The 19,841-nt window shown below is 46.3% G+C and overlaps 1 protein-coding gene across 1 annotated transcript in view; it reads right to left on the bottom strand.

Annotated features, from left to right (window-relative positions):
• The window catches only part of SHISA6 (shisa family member 6), a gene marked incomplete at its 5' end in the record, with an annotated part of 302,789 nt that overhangs the window by 147,536 nt on the left and 135,412 nt on the right, over positions 1 to 19,841 (bottom strand). Inside the window, one exon of the mRNA XM_006761731.2 lies at positions 12,582 to 12,677. Coding sequence (XP_006761794.1) covers positions 12,582 to 12,677 — 96 coding nt within the window. The remainder of the gene's footprint in view (positions 1 to 12,581; positions 12,678 to 19,841) is intronic.

Below are 19,841 nucleotides of genomic sequence, written 5' to 3'. Positions count from 1 at the left end.
ATAGTTTGGAGGGCTGATTACTAAAGTACAGAAGCTATATGTGCCAAAGTAGAAGTAATGCAACTGAAAAATGGGGGGAGGGGGTAAAGTAGAATAACTATACTGATTATTGTATAGACAAAAGGTTTAAGTTAAAGAATTTAATAAAAACTGATAAGCCAGATGAAAAAGGTTAAATATAAACATGTCGGACTAAGTAGCATTAAACATTAAATACAAAGGTAACTACTAGGAAAAAAACACACACCATACAACAAACTTAAATTCAAAATTTTAAAAATTAATTAAATAACAAAAAAATACATATCTTGTAGTGAAAGTTATTAATAAACTAGCCTCCAAAATCATTAGGCCATGATGATTTTATAGGAGAATTATTTCAAGTCTTGAAAGAACAGATAAACCCAATGTTGAACACATGATTCCAGAGTATTGAAAATGAAGAAAATTCCCAATTTCTTTAGTAAAACAAGTGTAACATGGATACTAAACATGAGAGCAATAGCACAAGAAAGAGACTATTGATACAAAATACTAAAGGAAACATTAACAAATATAATCTAATGCCATATTAAAAAATGAATACAACATGACCAAGTGAGATTTATTTCAGGAATGCAAACCTGAGTCAATGTTAGGATAGCCATTAATTTACAATATTAATAGATCCAAGGAAAAAATCATTGATTATCTCCATAGATACCAAAAAAGCATCTGACAAAATTTAATACTCATTCCTGATTTTTATAAAGCTCAAGAAAATACGAAATGAGGGATACTTTTTAAATGCGAATTAATCTGAATAAACATATATCTACATATCTGTCCACCTGTCTGTCTATCTATCTATATACCTACCTACCTATCTACTTTGGTCTTAAAGACAGTAATGAGAAAGCTATAGAACATTTTCACTAACATCAGAAAAAGAATGAAGATGCCCGCTATCTCTGTTACTATTGAACATAGCACTAGTAGTATTAAGCCAATGCAATCAGACAAGAGAAACCAATTAAAAGCACAAAGGTAAAGAAGAAGCAAAACAACCTCTATCTGTATATGATATGGTAGCGTACCTGGAACATCAATGATGACAGCAGTATATATAATTAACACACAGAAGTCAATGGCCTTAGTATTCACAAACATAACCAGTCAATGGTCATAATGGTAAAGAAACCCCAATTAAAAATAGCAACCGTGATGATCAAACACTTAGAAATAAACCTAAGAGCATGTGAGCCTGAGCCAATAAAAGCATTTTCCTTTTGCTATAAAGGACATTAGTGATGCATTTGAATAAAAATTTAGGTAATGGTATTTTACCAATGTTAATTTTCTGATTTTGATAATCATACTGAGAATATGTAAGAGAATGTCCTTGATATTATGAAATACACACTTAAGCATTTAGGGGTAAAGGGCCATCATATCTGCAACTTATTCTCAAATATTAAAAAAGCAATTACATGGTTTTTAGAAAAAAATAAAATGTACATATGTATGTTTACATATACATATAACATGTAAACACACACACATAGAGAGAGAACAGGACAAAGAAAGACGATGATAAAACAAATGTAATGACATGTTAAAATTTGAAGAATTTGAAAGGTATACAGGAATGTTTGTACTATTTTTATAACTTATGTAAGTCTGAGATTATTTCTCAATAAAAAACATTTGAGAGATATAAACTAATAGCCCTAGCTAGTTTGTCTCAGTGGATAGAATGTCGGCCTGTGGACTGAAGGGTCCCGGGTTCAATTCCTGTCAAGGGCACATGCCCTGGCTGCAGGCTCGATCCCCAGTAAGGGGTGTGCAAGAGGCAGCTGGTCAATGATTCTCTCTTATCATTGATGTTTCTATCTCTCTCTCCCTCTCCCTTCCCCCTCTGAAATCAATAAAAACATCTGTATTTTTTTTAAAAAAGAGTAGTAGTAAACAATAGTTGTATTCACTGGTCAAATAATGAGTAATACCCAGAAAATACACATGCTCATGTCCTGGAGCATCAGGACTAGGGAGCACCTTGTAGAAAAGTATATAGGGAGGGAGATACAAACCCAGAGAGGTGAAGCAATCTTACCAAGACCACATTCAACTGCAACAACTTGTCAAGTTTCTTGACTCCAAGTTTAGTGTTGTGTCTTCAATTCATTCATTCCTCACTCATTCATTCACAAACACCCACTGAAGACTGTGCCAGCCACAAGGAGCACAGTGGTAAGTATACTCAGATGTGGTCCCTGCTCACATAGCTAGAGGCAAAGACAGATATCAGGCAAGAAACCACACAAACTACAAATATTTTTTGAAGAGTATGGGAAAATATATAGTAAGGGTGCAATTAGAAAACATAATGGAAGACCCAATTTCCACGTGAAGGGCAAAACAGACTTATTCAAACAAGGGAAATTCAAATCAGGACCTGAACAATGAGTAGATTGGTATGTTAAGGACAAAGGAGAACATTCCAGACAGAAGAAACAGCTTGTGCCAAGTTCCTAAGAAGGGTAGCATAGAAAGCAAACCAATTTTGGCCAGAGTGCATTGAACAAGGAGAACCGTATCCTAAGAGGCTCCGGCAGTAAGCAGGGACCAGATGGTACAGACCTTGCATGCCACGTATTTGCTTTGCTCCTGACTCATGTCAACAGCCAAGCAGATAAGGGAAGGAGAGTATACACAGGTTATTATCTAAGAGTTTGAACTCAGCTAGTATTTCTATCATGGGTGAGCTCCATTCCAAAGACTGAGGGTTCGTATTTAAGACGCTGGCTCCAGTAGAGAGCCTCTGAGGTTTAATAAAGCAGAGGTGACGGCAGATCTTAGCTTTAGGTCAGATTAGGTAAACTGGATTCTGTCAGGTTAAATTAAGTTAGAATAAGTTAGACCATTCTGGCTGCTCAGTAAGGGACAGGATGTTGGGAGCAAGAATGAAACTCTTTGTAGGAGGTCTTTGCAAGTTGTCTAGATGGGATGGGAGAGAGTTGTGGATTGTGAGACTGGCTAAGAAGGGGGCAAGCAGTGGGCAAGGTCAAGAGAATGGAATGGAATGGTAACTATCTTGGATGTGGGTGGTGAGGGAAAGGAAGATGTTAAGGACAGCATGTAGGGTTCTACTTGAGCATCTGAGTAGCTAGGGGTGCCATCTGTTGAGGGACCCACACCTTCATTAGCCTGAACATAAGCTTCTGTCAAATTAGCCAAGATCCGATCTGGGCATAGCTGGCATCCATGCCACAGCCCCCTCTATTTCAGTTGAATAGATTCAGAGATCAGGCATCTGCACTCAATTGCTCTTAGTTAAAAACAAAAACCAGAAAATTATTATGCTTCCCCAAATTACTTCCCCAGGGTTAAAACCAAAATGATTCACTGGGAAGCAGATGAAGAGAACAAGAATCGAACATCAATCCTATCCAAGTAATGAATACGTCATAAGCTCTGGCTCTCTGAACCCAAGGCGCACACTTATGCATTGCTAGTGGAAGGGCCTTCAGGTATGAACTATGAGCAATCTGCTGCTAACCTCGGGAAAAAAATCGCCTGAGGAGTGAAGAAATCATTTGAGGAGGAATACTGAGGACAAAGGACAAAGGAGAACATTCCAGACAGAAGAAACAGCTTGTGCCAGGAATACTGAGCCCTGAACACACCTGGAGAACCTCTCGCAAGTATCTCAGAGTGTGAGTAGAGCAGGCCACTCTGAGAACACATGGGGGTGTTGAACTCAAAGCCTTCCAGTGTGAGAAAAGCTGCCTGCCTCATTCTTCTCTGTAGCTCTGCATTTAGGTGTCTTATCCTGAAACAACCCCAGAATATTAGAGAACAAAAAGTCTTATTCACCTTCCATGCTCTGATTTATACAAGGGAATCGAGGCCTGACACAATATCAATACCACAAGTCAGAAAGTCCATGTCTGAGACACAGCTCAGCACTGAACCAATGTGTCCACTCAACTCCCTTCAGCTCTGCAGCCTGAGTTCCACAGGATTCCTGTGAGGGAGGACACCTCAGTGGGGGGAACAGATACCAGGAGTTGACCATACGTTGGCTATGTCCACCTCTGCCCATGGAGTCAGCCTTATATAGAGGCCAGCTTTTCATGTGTCCGTTTTATTCTTAAAAGCAGAAGAGTACAAAGATGGTAGTCAACTAGGATTTTGAATTCTGCCCCTACTGTGTGCCTGGGAGGATTCAGGACACTACCTCCAACTCACCTTGCCAGCTCCTACTGCCCCTTACAGGGGTCCTGAAGCCTCATCACTTTCCTGCACCTCCCACAGGAATTTGATGCCCCCATCACACGGGCATTTCTACTTCCACATCTTTGTGCAGGAGGCACCCCTTCTGAAATGCCCACACAGACACTCTTGGCTCGTCACATTCTTTCTTGCTGCAGGAACCCTCTTGATCCTGTCTCCTGTCGGAGGCCATTCAGGGCCCCACCACTCAGAGGAAATGTTCTCTCCTTTAGGCCCCCTGGCTGTTCTTAGGATCTACTTCATGGAACTTCCCATTTACTTGGCAGGAACCGTACCACCTGGCTTCTTTAAAGGCAGCCATTGTCTCACTTACCTTCGCTCAACAGATACTTCAGTTTTATTGAAACAGACAAGATTCCATGATTCTGACACCTGGGATGGGCCACTGGAGTCTTAAAGGGTCTGCTAGTATCACCCCTCAGGGTTCAGTATTCCTCCTCAAATGATTTCTTCCCTCCTCAGCTACATGTCAAAGGAGGCTTTATGGCAAATGAATCTCAGAAATGGAAGTGACCTTGAAGACCACCGAGGAACCACACTTAAAGCAAACTTCTTCTATAGCTGATTGCACAAACTGTAATGTGCATATGAGTTACCTGGAGATCTTGTGAAAATGCAGATTCTACTTCCGCTGGGTCAGGTTGGGGCCCAAGAGCCTCCATGTCTCACTAGCTCCTGGGATGGCCACGCTGCAGGCCCAGTGTCACCCTGAGTAATGAGGTCCTACAGCTCTCGGGAGCTGTGCATGACAGGAAGAGCTGCCCCTGAGTGCCTGGTGCTCTGGTGCATTATCTTACACAGTTCCATGCTAGACCTGTGAGTAGGTGTTACTACTACATTATTTTATATATAAATGTCATATTTTATATATAAAGGTCAAAGTTGCACAGCTAGCGAGTGGTAGAGCCAGGAGTGAGCGAGCATGTCTGATTCCAAGGGCCCCTCTTCTCACCCTTTTTCCTCTTCTCCAACCACCGAGTGAGGAAGGGAGGTCAGCATCACTATTTGGAGGGGGGTAAGGCTGAGGCTGAGGCATGTCTCCAGGCAGGAAGGACCTGGATTTCTTTATTCTGCTACATCATCTCCACAAAGCAGAGACTCGGAATTCTACTGTTGTGTTCCAGGCACTGGAGCCCCAAGAACCCGAGAACATCAGTATTTTGTCCCATGTCTAGGTCACCATGAAATCCTGGCAACTGCTGATGGAGAGACCGTCTTCCCCTGGCCACGGACTCAGCTGGCATAGCGATGGCATTCCCACCACCTTCCCGGACTTGACAGCACAGAGCTTAGCTGTCAGGGTTTCTGAGACTTGGCAGTGAGCAGCAGAGAATGAGGAAAGCAATGCCAAGGGTGGCTCATGGGAAGGGGAGATTCCCAACTTGGATGACTGGTCAATGCCAAGAACAATGCCAGGAAGAGACTGTACTGGCCACAAACCTCCCCAGGGGCCAACTTGAGCCAGGGGTCATGGCAGCAGACAGCTCAGCCCCTGCACCAGTGAGCAACTGGAGGAGAAGAGCAGAGCTCTGAGTGCTCGACCTCTGGCGGGGCCAGCCAGCCTCTGGGAGACCAACTTGATCCTCTACCCTCGCCAGGAGGATTAGAGAGACCCGGTGACATGGTGCTGAAGGCTTCCTGTGTGCTTCCCACTCCCACCTGAGCAGAGGAGGAGTCAGGCTGGCAGAAGCTGAGGAGGGATGTTTCCTGATCTCAGCATACCAAAACGACTTCTCTCTGCCACACTGCTGGAGCCTAGGGAAGGTCTGCGTGTACCTGGCTTACTCCTATTTTGAGAACATCCCTAAAAAGTTCTCAAACTTTTGGGTAAAAGTTGAAACTTCCCAAGGCAAGGAGACTTACAGTGCCTCTTGACCCATCTCCTCTGCCCTGTACCAGCTCCCCTCTCCTTACATCCGGCCCAGCGGACTGTCCCAGTGGTCCGTGCCAGCACCCTCCATGGGCCAAGGGCAGGAGGCCCACAACCTAGCATTAAACTGGGACATGCATGGTCCAACACTCAGCAAATGGCCTGATGGATGGGCACGTTGTTCTGTGTTACCATTCACCCAGGTAGTGAGAGTGGCTGATGGCTTAGATACCACATCACCCATCAGTGTGCCATTTCAACCCAAGCACTGCCATGAGAAGGTGTGGAAAGCTTGTGGGCCATCTTCCTTGGTGCCTCGGGTGGTCTCCCAATGGCACATCGGGTGGTCCTAGCTTGGAGGTGGGCTCTCAGGTGGCTTAGGAAGTGAGCCCAGAGCGCCATGCTCCTCAGATCGAGCTGTGAGGTTTAACTGCTGCCACCACTAATCTAGGCGGAGACAGGGTCCTGGGCCAGCGCCCTTGCTGCTTCCCGAGAGGTCAGGGGTGGCCCTGTTAGGAGGGTTGACCTGGGAAAGGGGTTTTTGTAGAACAGCTGCCTTTAAGCAAAACTGTTGAGATTGCAAACATAAGTATCCAACGTTGAAGCTCTCAAAGGTATCACACTGGGTTTTCTTTTGACTTATTTCCTTTTATTTTGTTTGAACAGCAGTTACGTAGAGAAAGGGATTCACTGGGTAAGCATCGGACTTAACAGTAATGCAGACCTGTTTTTGCTTCTGCTGCAATCCATTCTAACCAGTAAGACACCTTGTGATTTTGACTCAATTCTAACAAAATAGGTAATTCCCACTGATGCCACATAGGTTCCTGCGTGTAGGGCTGAGGGGCAGACTGCACGTGCTGGCCTGGAGCATGAGAAATACCGCTGAGTAACTCTGAGCACACGGAGTCATGCCTTGTTCTTGAGATTTAGCCATTAATCAGGAGTGGGTGGGCACGGAGGTGACGAAGGGAGCCGCCCCACATATGCAGACCAGCAGGCCTTACACCTTGGGCGCCCTCAGCCCAGAACCCACAAGCTCTCTGCTTGATTCCCATGGCCCCCTGCCCTCCCCTGGCCCATGGAGAGGGCACAGGAAAGAATGCTCCCAGCGGTTTGGGTGGTTCGGCTTCTCAGAGGCCAAGCTCAAGCAAGCCAGGCCCAGCCTTCCTTCTCTTGCTTCCCAGCTCACTGTTGCCATGGGGACCGGACGCCTCTGGGTTCTGCATTTTACCTGGAGTCCAGCCTTTAAACACCTTGGTTTAGTCAAGCCCACTTCTTGGTTCCCCAGAGTGTGAAAATATCTAAGCTGGGTTTCTTTAGCCAAATGGCTCTGGGTCTCCTGGTTACATCCACAGGATGGTCTGCGGGTCTTGCTCAGATACCTCGTGTGGGTGGCAGCCTGCACTTCTGTGGAAGCCCACGCACTGGTTCTTTCCTCTCTAGAAGAGAAAACCTGATTTCGAACCCTGTACCACACACAGCCATGGCAGTGCCCAGACAACTGGCCGTGGGAGGGGAGCATACGCCCGGGGGTGCACGGGCTTGGAAGTAGCAATGGGGCTGGAGAAAAGGCATGCTCACTTTTCCCTTCTTTCCTGGGTCATCCCTGTACATACAGATATACTGTGATTTCTCCTGTCTTAACAACAAACAAACACATCTCTTTTTCCATCACACTCCCTTCCAGCCACTGCCTTCATTCTCTACTCTCCTTTACATTAAAACTCTAAAGACTGTACCTGCAGTCCCCTATCCCTCTTCTTCCACTCTCATTTTTTATACTTTTTATTATGAACATTTCAAAATACCCCCCAATTGAGAGGCTGGCACAGTGAGCACCCCTCCCCACTACTCAGTTTGCCCAGACCTTGGAGAAGCGCACCCCAGACATCCCCCATTCTCTCCTGCCTCAGCCGGGCAGACTGCTGCACTCCCACCCACAACAGCTCTTGCCATAGTCACCAGTGACCTCCAGGTTACACCCAGAGGTCACTGCTGGCTCATCTCACCGAGCCTCTCGACGGCGTACAATTGCTCACTCTCTCCCTTGGAAACACTTGTGTGTTTTCCACTTCATTTCCAAGGCTCCACGCTGCCACGCTTTTCTCACCCGCAGTCCCCTCTGTAGGTCCCTCCTCATCGCCCCAACTTCTCCATGTTAAGGTGCCAGGGGCTCCCTTCTCGAGCCTTTGCTTACCCGGAAAGTAACACTCCCTCCCTAGCTGATGTCTCCCAGTCTCCTGGCTTCATGCCCGGTAAACTCCCACATTTATATTCTAGCTAGGACATCTCCCTGAACTTGACGTTTCCATGTAGATTATTAATAAGCATCTAAAACTTAATATGAAGCCAGAGTGAGTTGACCTCGTCCTCAACTTCTGCCTAAACCCCGTCCCTCCCACAGTCTTCCATCTGTCTAATGCCTCAGGCGAAAAACATTTTGTGTGTCCTGTGGCCCAGAGTGGAAAACAGATCCTTAAATGGCCCCAGAGGCCACACTCTGACCTCAGCCCACAGCTCTCTCAGCTCCGCTGCTCCAGTCTCGCAGCTGTCCCCATGCAAGCCAGGTGGGCACTGCATCCCTGCTCCCTCGGCCTGGGAGACCCTTCCCAGAAATCCAGCTGACTCCATCCTTCATCGCCTTTGACTTTGCTCAAATGTCACCTTTTCCTAAAGTCTTCTGGATGCTCCTTTAAAAACTGCAAACCCTCCCTCCCTTTCCCCACCTCATTTTGCTCCACAGTCCTCAATTGCATCCCAACATACTTCTTGCTTGTCTTCTATGACCTCCTATTGTCTGCTGTGTCCTCAGCGCCTGGAACAGTGGCTGGCACAGAGCAGATGCTCACGGAAAACGAATGCCTACATGGGCCACGGCGTGTACCTTCTACAAAGGGGCAACCACTTTGGAGCTCCTGCCTTTTAGCAAAGGCTTTGGGATCCCTTTTCCCTTCTATCTCATACGTAGACACATCCCCTCTCCCCCTCTTTCTCATACATAGACACACCCCTCTCCCTGGCCCCTGGGATGGTGGAAAGGACCCAGTGAACAGGGAAAAATGCCAGAAGGCGAGCAGAACCCAGCATGTACGGAACCCAGCACGTCACAGCCACTGCAAGCTGCGTGCAGAGGACAGCTGCAGTGAGCATGTGCATGCTTGCTGCCACGGCCCAGGCCTGGGACTCACTAGGGTGGTTACTGGGGTTAGCACTGTTGTTGTTAAGGGGCTTCTGGAAAGATTTCTGGGTCTTTCTACCAGACTCAAGGAAAAACACCACCTGCCTGAAAGATTTTGACCACACTGCCTAAGTAGACTAGGGCCTCTGCAGTGTAGACAGACCCTGAAAAACTATTACAGGGCCATGCGCCTCCTTTCTGAAGGGAGAGGCCCCGCAGATAGGGTGCTGGTGCTCTACTTGGTCCGCCTCCTTTCATCACGTCCTGTCTTGTAAAATGTACCTCTGATGAAGGCGGCATTCGGTCACTGCGCTCCCCAATGTGTGGTTCCACTGAGCCACAGCCCAGGTTCCGCCTCGGTTCCTCCCACTGTCAGGAGGCACGATCCCCGGGGCTGGGACACAGCCTCCGGAATTCGGAAGGGAACAGAGCTAACTGTTGGATGCTGGCCGGGCCAGTGAACTCACCTACTTGGGCTTCAGTTTTTCACCTGGAACATGGGGATGACCACAGTTCTCTGAGGTTGGAGGAGTCCTCACTGAAGCTGGAGCACACACCTGTCTCTGTAATGCTTCTGGGCCCATGTGATGGAACATTCCAGCTCCCTATGAAGGCTACCAATGCCATTTAGAGCAGGGAGCACCCATGCTCGGTTCTCAGAAAATCAGTCCCATTCGAAACGCACGTTAAATTCCGTGAGGTAGGTTGGTGGGGCAATTAACTTCAAAAGCACGTGCTGGCTACCCCATTAGTTCTGAGAGTTATGCGAGGTCTACACAATGACCATGTGTCACCAGAAGGCCTTAGGCAAATGTAGGAAAAAAGAAGGAAAAAAAAGGAATAAAGGAAGAGGGACCAGAAAAAGGCGGCGACTGGAATTGAGAGAAAAGGGTAAGGAAAGGAAGAAATGGAATGGAAGAGAAGAGAATAAACTCCCACGATAGAGACAGGTGCTATGCTCCAGGTCTCTGAGTGGTCCCTCCCCAAAGTATTTACATGGGGTGGGTGTGCTTCCAGGTGCTGCTCAGAGTTGAACTTGGTTGGCTGTGAATGAAGGGAGAATGGAGCTTCGGCCTTTACCAGAGCTCTAGGTTGCATGGGGACTAAGGAGGCCCTGACATTCGAAGAGAATCCTCATTTCCAAAGCAGACCCCTCTGCCCCTGGACAGCCCCCACCCCCACGTCTGTTTGCTCATGAAACTTTGGTTACTATCTAAGTAGGAAAATACATGAAAGGTACATTCCTGGGAAGAGGTGGTTTCAGAGGACTTAGGGTGGCAGAGAATGGAGAAGACCTGGTAGAGGTCATGGACAAGCAATGGACACGGGGAGTTCAGGCCATGTATTCACAGATGGACAGGGTAAGGCCAAGGTAAGATGGGGAGATGATAGTAGCCACAGCAAAGCCTCCACACACGGGCAGGGTAAGCCCCCTGGATGTCCTAGGTGACAGTGACCTAATGGACAGGTAGCCATAGAGAATGAGCTTTATGTTGCTGTGATGGAGGTCCAGTTAATTAGAAAGCAGGCTTATGTCCACAGCCTGAGAAATGCATGATCCCGCTCCCCTGTAGCTCTGGTCCCATTTCATCCTCTCGGCCTCTTGGACCCTTGCTGCTCACACTGGCCTCCCTCCTACTTCCTGACGCCATGAGAAAGCTTCTACCTCAGGGCCTCCCTGTCGCCTCCGCCTAGGATGCTGCTCTCTGCTCATCACTACCTCATCTGAGAGGCCTTCTCTGACCCCTGTGGCTTCCCACCTCACAACTCTCTGCCTCCCCGCACTTGTCATCAGGAACTAATTCTGCCTGCTTCCCCCAATGGATGATAAGCTCCATAAGAACAGATTCTATTTGGTTTACTTCTGAAGACTGCTTAGCTCATGCAAGCCTCATGAAATATTTGTTGAATGAATGTGTGAACCCAAAGCCGTAAGTATATATAACATGAGTTCTATTGATTGATTGGTGTTTCAGGGTGGATCACCTACAAGGAGTGGGGGGAAGGATGGGAAACCACTGCAGTTCAGAAACCCCGACTGCAACCTCATGAGACCCCAAGGCAGGAGCACCCGGCTCAGGTGCTCCCAAATCCCTGAACCGCAGGAGCTATGTGCGCTAACAAATGTTTGCTATTCTTTTAAAATGCTACCTGTTGGAGTGATTTGTGTCACAGCGGCAGATAATTATCACAAAGGAGATGGCATGGCGGTGGGCCAGCCCAGGTTTGAGTTGATATGGGACGACCAGGATTGTGTCTCTCACTGGTTAACTGTGCAGCCCCTTTCCGCTTCCGGAGCCAGCTGGTCCCAATTTGATTCTGCAACTCTTATTAGCCACGAATGCCACCCGTATCCTCAATAAACTTTATTTAGACACAAATAGACACAACAGAAAATACATACACAGATACAGATTATTTTCTCTACAGGAGGAACAGACATCACAGAGGGAATTTAAAAAGTAGGTGCATGGAATGTAAGAAAATATTGCAAAGTCCTGGTTCACTCACACTTAACACAGACACATATTTCAGAGGGAGACAGGGATATGCCATCCCTACGGCAAGCTCACAGTTGATCTGTAACAGTGCACAGGTGTGGGGAAGGTGCTCTTGGAGTGACAGAATGCTCACAACACTAGCAGGACTCGGCTTAAACGAAAGACAGAATCGAGGAGCCGGACCCCGCACAGATGCTCTGCAAGCTGCCCGCGAGGTCCTAAAGCAGCTCGGCAGAAAGGCTACATTAGCTGTCATCTTGCGGCTTGAAGGTCTGGAACCTCCACCGTGGTGTGCGCGCCATAGAGAGTTTACAGAGGGACACCGAGGACGTGGCGACTCGACATGCATGCTGGCTTCGAAACCCACGGTACAGAGCATGGACAACAGGTTATAAAATGTGGCTTTGAAAAAAAAAAGGAGTAATAGCCAAGAAGACAACGAATGCTTTGCAAATGCTGCCACATCCACGGCAGTGTTTCCCACTGCACCGCCTGCGGTCCCCCACCGGGAGCCATCGGCCTCTGTGTCCTGCTCCACACCACGGTGGAGCGGGGTGGATGTCTCTTGCAAGTCTATCATTGCCCTCTACAGTCACTCCTGTCAGAGCCACGCCTGTCACCAGAACAAGCTGCAGTGGAACCACCCCACACTCTCCTGTCCCAACAGGCCTCTGGCCTCCACACCATCTTCGCGTTTCAGATCGGGGTCCCTAGGCCACCTCTGTATTTTAGTAAAAAATGGTTTCCACTGTACCCTTCGTGTGTCCTCTTCCTAATGTGACAAATCCGGATGAGATGAAGTTATGGAGATCAGCTCCTCCACTTCGGTAAGCATCCTTCCCATAATGTCCTGCAAGAAGACGGGGCACAATTACCTGCGCATCCATGACACCACAAGGACCAGCTCACCAGCAGCAGCGCTGCACTGAATGTCCAGCCAGCGGCTAAGGCAGAGGTAGCAGCAGTCAAGAAAAAAATACATACATATACTTTTACAAATGTATATGTAAATATATAATAAAATATATAATATATTTCATCATATAAATATATAGTAATATGGCAATAACGAAAGACATTCTGGGAAGGTCACACTGAGAGTTGAAAGCAGAGTGGGTAGAGAGACACGTGGCTTGGTTTCGGCATTTCTGCCTGAGCACACCAGACATCGGTCTATTTGCCCTACCATCCTCTCCTTTGCCTCAGCTTCCTTCCTTCTTTGTCTTGCCTTATTCGTTTGTTTTCTTTCTTCCCAAAGCATGGAGGCAGGGGGTCTGATCGGGATGGCTCTGTGTATGTGTATGTTTACGAGTCATAGCACATCCTATGGAACCACACAGCCTCGAGCCCAGCATCACCGAACCTGGCGAGTAGAATGGGTCCTGAAACACTGGAGAAAGAGTTCTGTGCTGGCCTGTCCTGAATTTCTGCAACAAGATCTATCCCTCACAGCCTAGTGCATCCATCTACCTGGGTGGTGTGAGGAAAGACTGAGGCAGGCTAGGATTCTGGAAGAAGAAATTAAAAGAGCAGGAGAGTTAATGTTCTGCTCTGACATTTGCAATACGCTTGAAATGCAGACACTGTGAAGAAAGACAGGACACCCTATATTAAATACTAGAGGCCCAGTGCACGAAATCTGTGCATGGGTAATGTCCCTAGCAGCTGCTGGCTGCTGGCTCCCGGCCTGGGCCTCCCTTCCCCTGGCTGCCTGCCGCCGCTGGCTGGGGCCTCCCTTCCCACAGTTGGCCAGCCGGCCCCATCCCTTGGTTTAACTCCCGGTCAAACTTTCAGTCGAGGGGACAATTTGCATATTAGGCTTTTATTATATAGGATAATCACAAAGCTATAGAAAATTCCCACCAGTGCATTAAAAAGAAAAAGGCTGAAAGATAATACATCTGGTACTGATAACTGTCTTCAGGTAGTTGGAACACAACTTCTCTCCTTTCAATGTTTCTATATTTCCCAAGTTGTTTTTTCTATAACGAGTATGTAACTTTTATCATTTAAATAGGTAAAATAAATTTCTAATAGAAACATGTGTGACTAGTGTAAAGGCAACCAAGACCATACTTTTTCTTAGCAGAGCACCTTGTGCATTAGCAGATCTCAAACTTGGGTGCAGGTCGGAATCATATGGAAGTTTTTACAAACACGGCTATCTAGACACTCCTCTGGGGTTCTGATTCATTTGGCGGGGCCTGGGCTTGGGGCAGCGCATTTCTGGGCAGCTCTTTAGGTGGCTGTCATGTGCCAGGGGGAAGGAGAACGCTGTCCTGGAGCCATGGAGACACAGCCTAAGTGAGTTTACTCCCAAGGGCTCAAGGACCATCAGCTGGGACCCTTGTGGGTGCCAGAACCACCCACTATGTAAGATCCCAGCTCCCTAATGCTCCCTTGCCCTTCTTTCTCCCACATCAGCTGTTCTCAAACCTGAGTGTGGATCAGAAAAACCAGGAGGCCATGTTCAAACAGACTACCAGTGCCCTGCCGGAGTTTCTGGTTAGTGCATCTGGGATGGGGCGTGAGATTCTGCATTGCTACCAAGTTGCCTGGGGATGCTGGCTGCTGGGCCCAGGGACCAACTCTGGCAACCACTGTTCCTGCGCATCAGGAGCATAAGGAAACGGTACCGCTGTTTCCCTCAGCCCCTCCACTCTGAATAAGTGTCTCATTCCTCAGGGCACACAGCTTTCCACGAGGAACTCTCTTGCTATAAAATACTGGGGTTGCAGCCCAGAATTTTATAGAAGAGAAGAATTATTGGAGCTGAATTAAGAGGCTTCTGCCCAGATCCCAAGCCATATCACAGCCCCAGAAACCAGACTGTAGTACTTAGAGAAACTCATCCTCATCAGGGAATGAAGGTGGAAGGGAAGGGCTGTGGGGAGGGGTGTGCTACAAGTCCCAGGGACAGAGGGACCCTTGTCCTGTAATGCAATCACTTTCTCTCCATCCCATCTCCTGACAACAGCAGAGTAAGGAAAGGAAGTAATAAATCAGAACCCTCATAAATTTGGATCTCATTAATTCAGAACCTGTGGTACACCCTGCCGAATCTACGCTGGTTTATTTTTGTGCTCCTTATAAATAAAAATTTTGATAAACAAATCAATATGGAGGAAGCTGGAACATAAAATGGTGCCTGTGCTACTTACAATCATCTTTATCTGTCAGCTGGAACAAAAGGCCTTGGGACTTCTGCCCTAGTGCTTTGGGCTGTGCTGTCAAGAAAGGAAACTGACAGTTCCTGATCACCTACTATGTGCCAGGCAGAGGGACAGCTGGACATACAGCTTAATTTTTTTGCACAATAATTATGAACATGTTGTAGCATGATCCAATTTATAAAGATTCTTCACATATGCTATTTGTTTAACACTTGTATCACTACTGCATGGTAACTTGTCTATTATTATTTATTTCCCCATTTTATTGATGGAAAAACTGGGGCCAAAGTCCACAGTCTTTCCACAACTCATACGCTTGGAACCTCACCCTGGGACCTGCTGCGCACCGTGGTGACTCCTCTCTGAGACGTCAGCCGGGACCCAGTGGGCACACTGAGCCAGAAGTCCGCCTGCAGACGAACAAGTGCAGCGAAGTTGGAGCTCAGAAGCATTGAGCTTCAAGGAATGAGGTTTTGAACTGATAAAAGGAAGGAGATGCTGAGGGGCCAGGACCAAGAGCATTGGACAGGAATAAAGAATTTATGGTCAAATCAGTTTTGAAATCACTGAGATGAATGAAAAGTAACCATGGAAACTATGTCCAGGGGCCTGCCAGTGAGCACCCCACTCTCCAGGGAGCCTTCAGCCTTTTCAAAGCCGTCTCTGGGGACACTTCTGAGGAGGGCACAGTGGCAGTTTCTGCTTTTGCTCAAGCCAGGCTCCTCAGACATGAACACATCAGACTTACGTGGATGCACACAGATTGCCGGGTCCCAGTACCGGAAGTCCTCCCTTAGTAGGTCAGAGATGAGGCCTGATCATGTGCATTTCTAGCAAGTTCTCAGGTGATGCTGCTGATAACCCAGGACCGGGAACCACACTTTATGAATATTATGTTAGAGAGAACTAGCAGCAGGTCACTCCTCCGCTGGATACAGGAGGTCAAAGTCTAGAAGATTTATGTCTCCTGTGTCCTCCAAAGAGCTGAGCAAGGGCAGTGTGAGGAGAAGAATGGCTGGTAAAAGTGGAGCCTGCACAGTGGACAGTCAGAGAGAGGTGAGCCAGCCCCTAGTCTGCCCTGGTGATACACTGAGTTCATCAGGTGATGATGTGAATGAAATGAAGGGGATCACAGAATCCTTTCGCCACAACACAAACTACCATGTCATTCTCCTTCTGGAAGTGCTGAGGCAGGAGGCCAAAGGAATGCAGACACTGCCCAAAGTGCATTTGCAGAGAAACAGCCATATAACCAGCAGGCCTCCAGGAAGAAATGAGCAAGAGCTCTGTGGGCACCCCTGGTCGGAGTGTGAGCACCCCTGCACTGAGCGAGAGCACGCCCATGTCACATCAGAGGCAAGGACGCGGTCCTGACCAGTAACAAGTGTGGCCTCGGGTGGCACAGTGTGCCCGCCACCGCCTGAACGGAACTGTACAAAGCGGCACAGCCTCCAGTCTGCCACTGCCCCTCACCATCCCCACCACGGGAAGTCACAGCACAGTTGCCCACAGGAGACAGGCGAGGGCTAAAGAGAAGTCGGAGGCTTGTTCTAGGAGATGCTGGCGGTTCTGATCGCAAGGCAGCCCTGAGGGAGGAGAGGGAACGTTTCTGTGTAAAGGAGATTTGCTACAAGAAACAGGAGGAAAAATTAGGTAATATCTGAACGGTGATCTCAATAAGACTTAAGAGAACGTTGCATCTGTGAAATTACATCCACAGCCACAGAGAGAAGCAGACTGATCAGGAACGTTCACCTGAGCTGCATTATGGACAACAGAGGGGATACTGAAGGAAACTGGTGAAGAAAACCCAAATGAGAGAGGTGGATGAAGGACAGAGTGACAGAAACAAGGGAGAAAAGAAGGGGCAGGACATCTCTGGTAGCTACTATTTCTTTTTTAAAAAAATCTATATATATAAAAGGCTAATATGCTAAGTGTCCAACAGTCCGAATGGTATGACGTGCACCGACCACCAGGGGGCAGATGCTTAATGCAGGAGCTGTCGAGCTGCAGTGACTTGGCAATGGCGGCTCTCGGGTGACACTCCCCAAAACCAGAGAGGAGGGAGCCCGAATCCTCCTGGGGCTGCGTGATTCCACCTTTGGCATTAGGTTATGCTGTTGCTTGGGCACTGTTGGCCCTGAATCTGGTTTACTGCACACTTGCATTTGCATTCCACACTTTGTACGACAGAAACTTTGCAGAGTACCTTCTCGCACTCTGGGACCCCTCGCGGGATGTCAGAGAGCTGATTTTGGCCTGATCCCCACAGGCCAGGCTGAAGGACCCCACTGGCCAATGGGACCCTGCTCACTCCACAGACGCCAGGAAGAGACTGCAGGAGGTTGGCTCGAGGATGTGTCTGGCCTGTCTCGCCCAGTCCCAGACCATCTTCTAATTAATTTCCTTTCAATGTGCACGAATCCTTGCACTGGGCCACTAGTATATATATATATTTTATTTCAGAGAGGAAGGGAGAAGGAGAAGGAGAGAGAGATAGAAACATCAATGATGAGAGGGAATCATTGATTGGCTGACTCCTGCACGTCTGCACTGGGGACTGAACCTGCAACTTAGACATGTGCCCTGACCAGGAACCGAACTATGGCCTCCTGGTTCATAGGTCAGTGCTGAACCAGCAAGCCACACAGGCCTGGCTAGAAGCTACTATTTCACATAATATTCTCAGAAGAGGGTCAGAAGGGGTAATTCAGATGAAATTATTAAAATTTATTTTTTTCTGATGGAAGACTTTACCTTTTAGATTAATAAAAGGATCAAGCATCAGACTATATATTAGAAGGACCAGTATCTAAGTATATTCTAGTGAAATCCCATTTTAAAAAATAAAGGGAACAAAACCATCTTCATAAAACACCAAGCCCATAGGAGGTGAAACAACCTCCCCAGGGTTTTGAAAACTATTTCTGCAGAGGTAGTATGGGTACTGGTTGCAGAACACATTCTGGACACAATGACAAGATTCCAACTTCTTTATGCATCTGTCTCCTCAAATGCAAAAGGGAAACAACAATAATAACCATTTCATAGGTTGTTGAGAAGATTAAATGAGTTACTATATATAAAGCATTTAGAACAATACTACTAAGTGCTACCTAAGGGTTTGCCAATATTTTTGAGTAGAGATTTTTTATGCCATTCCTCTAAAACTCATTAAAAATAATGAGACAAAGAAACAATAGAAAAACTTTCTTCAGAAAAAAATACCAGACACATACAAATACAAGAAAATGCAAAAAAATTAATAATTCAAAGAGAACTAGAGGCTGAAATATAAAAAAAATCAAACTTTAATCTGTTAGAAAAGAATATTAGAGAATATGTTAATGATATCAAAGCTGGGAGAGGTTTTTAAACAGGAATCAAAAGGTACAGACTATAAAATCCTCAACAAAATATTAGCAAGTCTGATCCAGAAAGACATCAAAAAGATCATACACCATGACCAGGTGGGATTTATTCCAGGGATGCAAAGCTGACACATATTTTCAAATCAATAAATGTGATACATCACATACACAAATTGAAAGACAAAAGTCACATGATCATATCAATAGATGCAGACAAAGAATTCGACAAAATCCAACACCCATTTTTAAAAATATATTTTATTGATTTTTTTATAGAAAGGAAGGGAGAGGGATAGAGAGTTAGAAACATCTATGAGAGAGAAACATCGATCAGCTGCCTCCTGCACATGCCCTACTGGGGATGCTCATGCAACCAAGGTACATGCCCTTGACCGGAATCGAACCTGGGACCCTTGAGTCCACAGGCCGACACTCTATCCACTGAGCCAAACCAGTTAGGGCCCAACACCCAGTTTTGATAAAAACTGCCAGCACAGTGGGAATAGAGGAATCCTATCTCAATATAATAAAGGTCATATATGACAAACCTACAGCCAATATCACATTCAATGTGCAAAAACTAAAACCATTTCCCCCAAGAACAGGAACTAGACGTGGATGTCCACTTTCACCACTCTTATTCAACTAGTATGGGAAGTGCTGGCTACAGCAATCAGACAAGAAGAAAACATCAAAACAGGGATGCAAGGAGGAAGTAAAACTCTCATTATTCACTGATGACATGATACTGTACATAGAAAACCCTAAAGACTCCACCAAAAAACTACTAGATTTAATAAAGAAATTCAGCAATGTAGCAGGATACAAATTAACACCCAGAAATCGATGGCATTTTTATACACCAATAATGAATCCCCAGAGAGAGAAATTAAACAAATAATTCCAGTTACCATTGCAACAAAAAAATTAAGATACTTAGGAATAAACTTAACCAAGGAGGTAAAAGACTTGTACTCGGAAAACTACAGGACATTGAATAAAAGAGCTAGAGGAAGATATACCATGTTCATGGATTGGCAGAATTAACATAATTAAAATGTCCATACTATCTAAAGCACTCTACAGATTCAATGCGCTCCTATTAAAATACCAACAGCATATTTCACAGATCTAGAATAAGTACTTCAAAAATTCATATGGAACCCTGAATAGATTGTATTGTGTAATATCCACAACACAATCTTGAGAAAGAAGAACAAAGTTGGAGGGATCACAATATCAAGTTATATTACAAAACTATTGTAAGCAAAAAAGCCTAGTACTGGCACAAGAACAGGCATACAGATCAGTGAAACAAAACAGAGAACTCAGAAATCTACCCAAGCCATTATGCTCAATTAATATTTGACTATGGAGGCAAGAGCATACAATGGAGTCAAGACAGTCTCTTCAATAAATGGTGTTGGGAAAATTGGACAGATACATGCATAAAATGAGTTTGCTCAA

The sequence above is a fragment of the Myotis davidii genome, unplaced genomic scaffold (assembly GCF_000327345.1).
Source record: "Myotis davidii unplaced genomic scaffold, ASM32734v1 scaffold37, whole genome shotgun sequence".
Taxonomy (NCBI): domain Eukaryota; kingdom Metazoa; phylum Chordata; class Mammalia; order Chiroptera; family Vespertilionidae; genus Myotis; species Myotis davidii.
The sequence above is the reverse complement of the archived record's forward strand: the minus strand, read 5'-3'. Positions and strand labels throughout refer to the sequence as shown.